The sequence below is a fragment of the Nannochloropsis gaditana genome, assembly GCF_000240725.1.
Source record: "Nannochloropsis gaditana CCMP526 unplaced genomic scaffold scaffold417, whole genome shotgun sequence".
Classification (NCBI taxonomy): domain Eukaryota; class Eustigmatophyceae; order Eustigmatales; family Monodopsidaceae; genus Microchloropsis; species Microchloropsis gaditana.
In genome coordinates, this window is record NW_005803536.1 from 4,932 (window position 1) to 9,129 (window position 4,198).

Below are 4,198 nucleotides of genomic sequence, written 5' to 3' on the forward strand. Positions count from 1 at the left end.
CAGGGCCCACGACCGGCTGGGTTTTGGGAGGTGCCATAGGAAGTAGAAGAGGTCGAGGGAACTCAGGAAAAGAGGTGGAGGGGGCGGTCAGACAAAACAATTTTGGGAGCTGACTAGAGGGAGCCGACGTTTGATCCAGGGAGAGGGGTGCGCTCGGAGGCTGGGACTGGCTCCGTGGAGGGCTGGCATTGCGTCGTCCGACTCCCTCTCCACCTTGTCTCTGGACCTCCGCCGCTGCCTCCCTCCGTGCTCCTCCCGTGGAGGCGGGCTCTCCAACCCTTTGGACCCTCTCCGCCCATGCCTCAAATTGCGCCAGGGCACGCGTACTGGCCCGTTGCGGTGCGCCACACTACAGGGAAGAGGGCGGATTTGGGTGGTGACGGGGTAGTTGTGGGTGTACTCAGGGTGCGTCATAAGCGGAATGCAACAACAGGGAAGCAGGACTCTGAGAAGTGGAAAATGACACACATTCACGGGATTGGCCATGGATAGGATGTCCAATTGAGAGGTGTTACGATCATCGAGACATCCGAGGCTTGCGCAAGAAAAAAACATGTCTCAATACCCTAACCCTAGCCCTGACCCTAATCCTAACCATAACCCTAACGGGAGAAAAAGCTCGACAGGAGAACTACTGACGTAGGTCCATCAGCACGGTCGCTATCCTCCTTTCCTCGAAACATTGGTGCAAATGCCATTCTGCCCTTGTTCTATTCCCCCATCGACCCATCTATATCTCTACTATAATCGTACCGCGCTAGCCTCAAAAATATCCCTGGAGAAAGCTAGACGAGCGCACAGGAACCTCCGCTGCTTAGCCCTAGTCATCCGTCCTTGATCTGGATTTTCTCCCATATTTTGATTCTCAAACGGACATCCTGTTCGGCATGTACAGCACCACGACTTTACGAGCTCTCAGCGCATGGAGCCTGAGCCTGTTGAACAACACCGTGTGTTGGAATTTTATTCGTCAGTGCGTCTGATTTGGGGGCTATCACAAAATGGTCTTCGATTGCCTGCTTCTCATGCCAGGCTCTCAGGTAGACACAAAGGGCATCATCATTTGACGTAACGGCTATCACACCCGCATAGTTGTTTCCTTGGCCCCACTAGAAGTCAACATATACTGCCATGTCTATGTTCCACCTAAAACGTGACGTTAGACGTTAAATTTAACACCTCTCAAGTGGGCAGACCAAAAGAGTTGGCACGTTTTTTGAAAGCTTTGCTCCGTGCTTGATTTTTCCTCAGCTGCTCTTTTCAAAAGTATTTTTTCCAGTTATTTCCAAGACCATCCTCGACAGAAATGGTGAACAGGTCTTAAAGCATCGACCCGCACGGCAACTTGGGAGCTGGCATGTGTCGCCGGGCTAAGCTATATCCGGGTCGCTTAGAACGGAAGAGTGTCTATGTCCTATTGTTTTGAAAACTGCATGTGCCTTGGGTTTCCCCAGGTCTAAGAACGTTTTTACCCATTTGGCGGCATTTCTTTGTCGTGCACGGATCATTTTTTCATTCTTGCGCCCAAGCAAGCTGCGTAATAGATAGCCAACGCCCACTATGGTATCTTAATGCGACTGCTTTTTGCTTTTTATATTGTATTTGCCTAAATCGTTGCATAAGTAATCACTCACGGATCGTCCCTGCACTTTTGCTGCCCTATTAAAAGCATCACATCAGGCAGCGCACGCCATGGTAAATTGGTAGCGGGTGCTGGGACCGGGTGCTATTTCTGGGGACCGTTAAAGACCAAGTCCGATAGAGGACGCATCAGGGATAGCTTCGGCCACGCATCAGGGATAGCTTCGGCCACGCAGAGTGATATCGTTAAAGAGAAGTTTTCTGACGCTTTTCCGCTGGTGCTCTGTCTAAATTTACTTTTAAACCATTTATGTCAAGAAACTGATGTGTACACACCTTTGACTCACCACTTATGGTCCCAAGCTTGCAGGTTTTATTGTAAATTTGCGTTTAAAGCAGGAAATAGCTTCATGAGGAAAGCCTGAAGGACATCTTTAGAGAAGAGATAAGTGAGAACAGAACGTCTTGCTCCTAAATATGACAAGATGTTGGTCGCTATCATTGTTTTTCTGCATTGTCTTTAAGCGTGGGGGATCATACGTGATCTTTCAGTAAAAAATTGTCTAGAATTTACAGGTAATGATGATCATCAAAATATGGGAAGAAGAAGCCTTTTACTAGAGGAGATCCAGGTGTTGTGGCAATTGCCGCATTAACCGAGTTTTGGGGAAGTCAACACCCCGATCTGCACATGATTGTATACAGTTTACTCTCAAGATTTCTCTCAATGACCACTTCTAATTACGCGTAGCTTAAAGTGGAAGATAAATAAAGGACACACATGAATTTTGAGATGTTTCCCGGGAGTAGAAAAATCTACAAAAACACTTTCTATTTACGCAGCTTTTTCGAGCGGTAAACGAACAGCTTATCAAGTTACGAATGACTTTTTGTTTCTCATTTAGTTTCTTCATACGCGACATCCTATGTTTACTTTTCTTTCACTTTTTACACATACAAAAATCCGATAGATTGTGAAAGCTTGATGATGGGACAATGCTTTGGATACTTTACATGGAACATGAAAGTTGTAGAACGACGCCCGTAAGGTCAACTTTGGCGGCCGCTTTCTTGTCGGACGCAAAGGGGAGCTAGAATTGTTGCATCATAGAATCGGATGGAAGAATGTGAAACCCTCAAACAAGAACAAATTGTGACATGATTTACGTCATAAAAGCTTGGAACGTAATAGTAAGACGAGCGACTTTCGAACGAAGGTCATCGCCGTTCCTCGCTTTTTGCGGCAGGACCCTTGGAAGGAAAAAAAAATGCCTCGAAGAAAAAGCACAGTCTCCACACACACTCGTTCAGCACAACCATCGATGTAATTACATTGCTTACCACAGGCGCACAGTGAGTCCTTACCCGTGGAATTTTTGGAATTGATCGACGGTTCCCACATCGAACCTTTTCTCCCCGCAGTCATGGTACTTGACCATCCTATTCACCTCGAGGAGGGGGATGACGAAGAAGACATCTTCGTCAGTCCTCAAACGCTCTCTACCATCAGGTGATTTCTAAATGACGCGACAACACGTCTTGTTTCTGTCCACTTTTCTTCGTTTCCTACCTCCTGCTCATGCCTTCTTCCTCATAAGCCCTTCGTCTCCCCAATTGTAAACCCATGATATGTAATATAGGCTGGAACTTCGGGCGGCTGTGGCAGATTTAAGTGCCCGGGGTTTAAAGTTAGCTGCGAAGTGGGCAGCCGAGCAGCTTGCTGGTCTGCGGTACGTACGAGAGGAGAGAGAATAAGTATATAACTTCTGAAATGAAGGTCAGACGTATTCGGAAAAGGACGGAGGGTGACGGATAAGTACACGCCTCCTATCCCTGGTGCACAGGCAACCATCCACCAATATGGAACGCCCTGCAGGGATTTTCTCGGGGCCCCGAGCCTGGGAGGGATGGGTGGAGGAGGAGGCGGGCGAGGACGAAGGCACTGCCCCTGCGGAGGTACGCACATGACCAGGAGGAGGTGGTTATGTATGGAGTGTGATCTCCACCATGATACGCTTGCCAGGCTGGGAAGACTTCCCTTGACGTGCCTTTTTCCCCGGGACTAGCGCGGTGTGTACCCCCACAGCTCCCTGAAGCGTACTATCTCGCTCCCGGATAATTCACCAACCTTCCATCCTTCCTCCCTCTTTCCCTTCCTCCCTCCCTCCCTCCCTCCCTCCTCGTCTCCCTCCTCGATTTCACGCTTTTCAGTTTAGCGACGCTTTTCTGGTGGCCAAGGCGTGCTTTGACACCGGTGAATACAGACGAGCCGCGCATGTTTTGCAAGTGGAGAAGGAGGAGGCAGGGATAGAAGGAGGGATGGAGGGGGGCGGCGAGGGAGAGGCCTCGCTCCCTGCTCGGACGATCAATCAGGAGGAATTGTTTCTACGGTCTTACGCCTCCTATTTGGCAGGAGAGAAGGTGAAGAGGACGGATGGGACTGTGTGTAGATAGGGTAGTGGCCCCTGACGATGGCGACTTCCCCCCCTCCCGCTCTCCCTCCCTCCCTCCCTCCCATTCTCCCCTCCTCCCTCCTTCTCTGTACTCGTCCGTTTTGTGCGAATGTCGGAGAAGTGCCATCTTTAGTATGTGGCACGATAGGAGGGATGTTTTGTCT

General features: G+C 49.4%; 1 protein-coding gene across 1 annotated transcript; it reads left to right on the top strand.

Annotated features, from left to right (window-relative positions):
- Positions 1-2,982: 2,982 nt before the first annotated feature.
- On the top strand, positions 2,983-4,035 carry NGA_0387400 (anaphase promoting complex subunit 8; the record flags this gene model as incomplete). The annotated part of the gene is made up of 4 exons (XM_005854686.1): positions 2,983-3,091; positions 3,222-3,311; positions 3,426-3,537; positions 3,793-4,035. The coding sequence occupies exons 1-4, from the start codon at positions 3,006-3,008 to the stop codon at positions 4,033-4,035; spliced, it is 531 nt and encodes a 176-aa protein (XP_005854748.1). The 5' UTR covers positions 2,983-3,005.
- Positions 4,036-4,198: the final 163 nt, after the last annotated feature.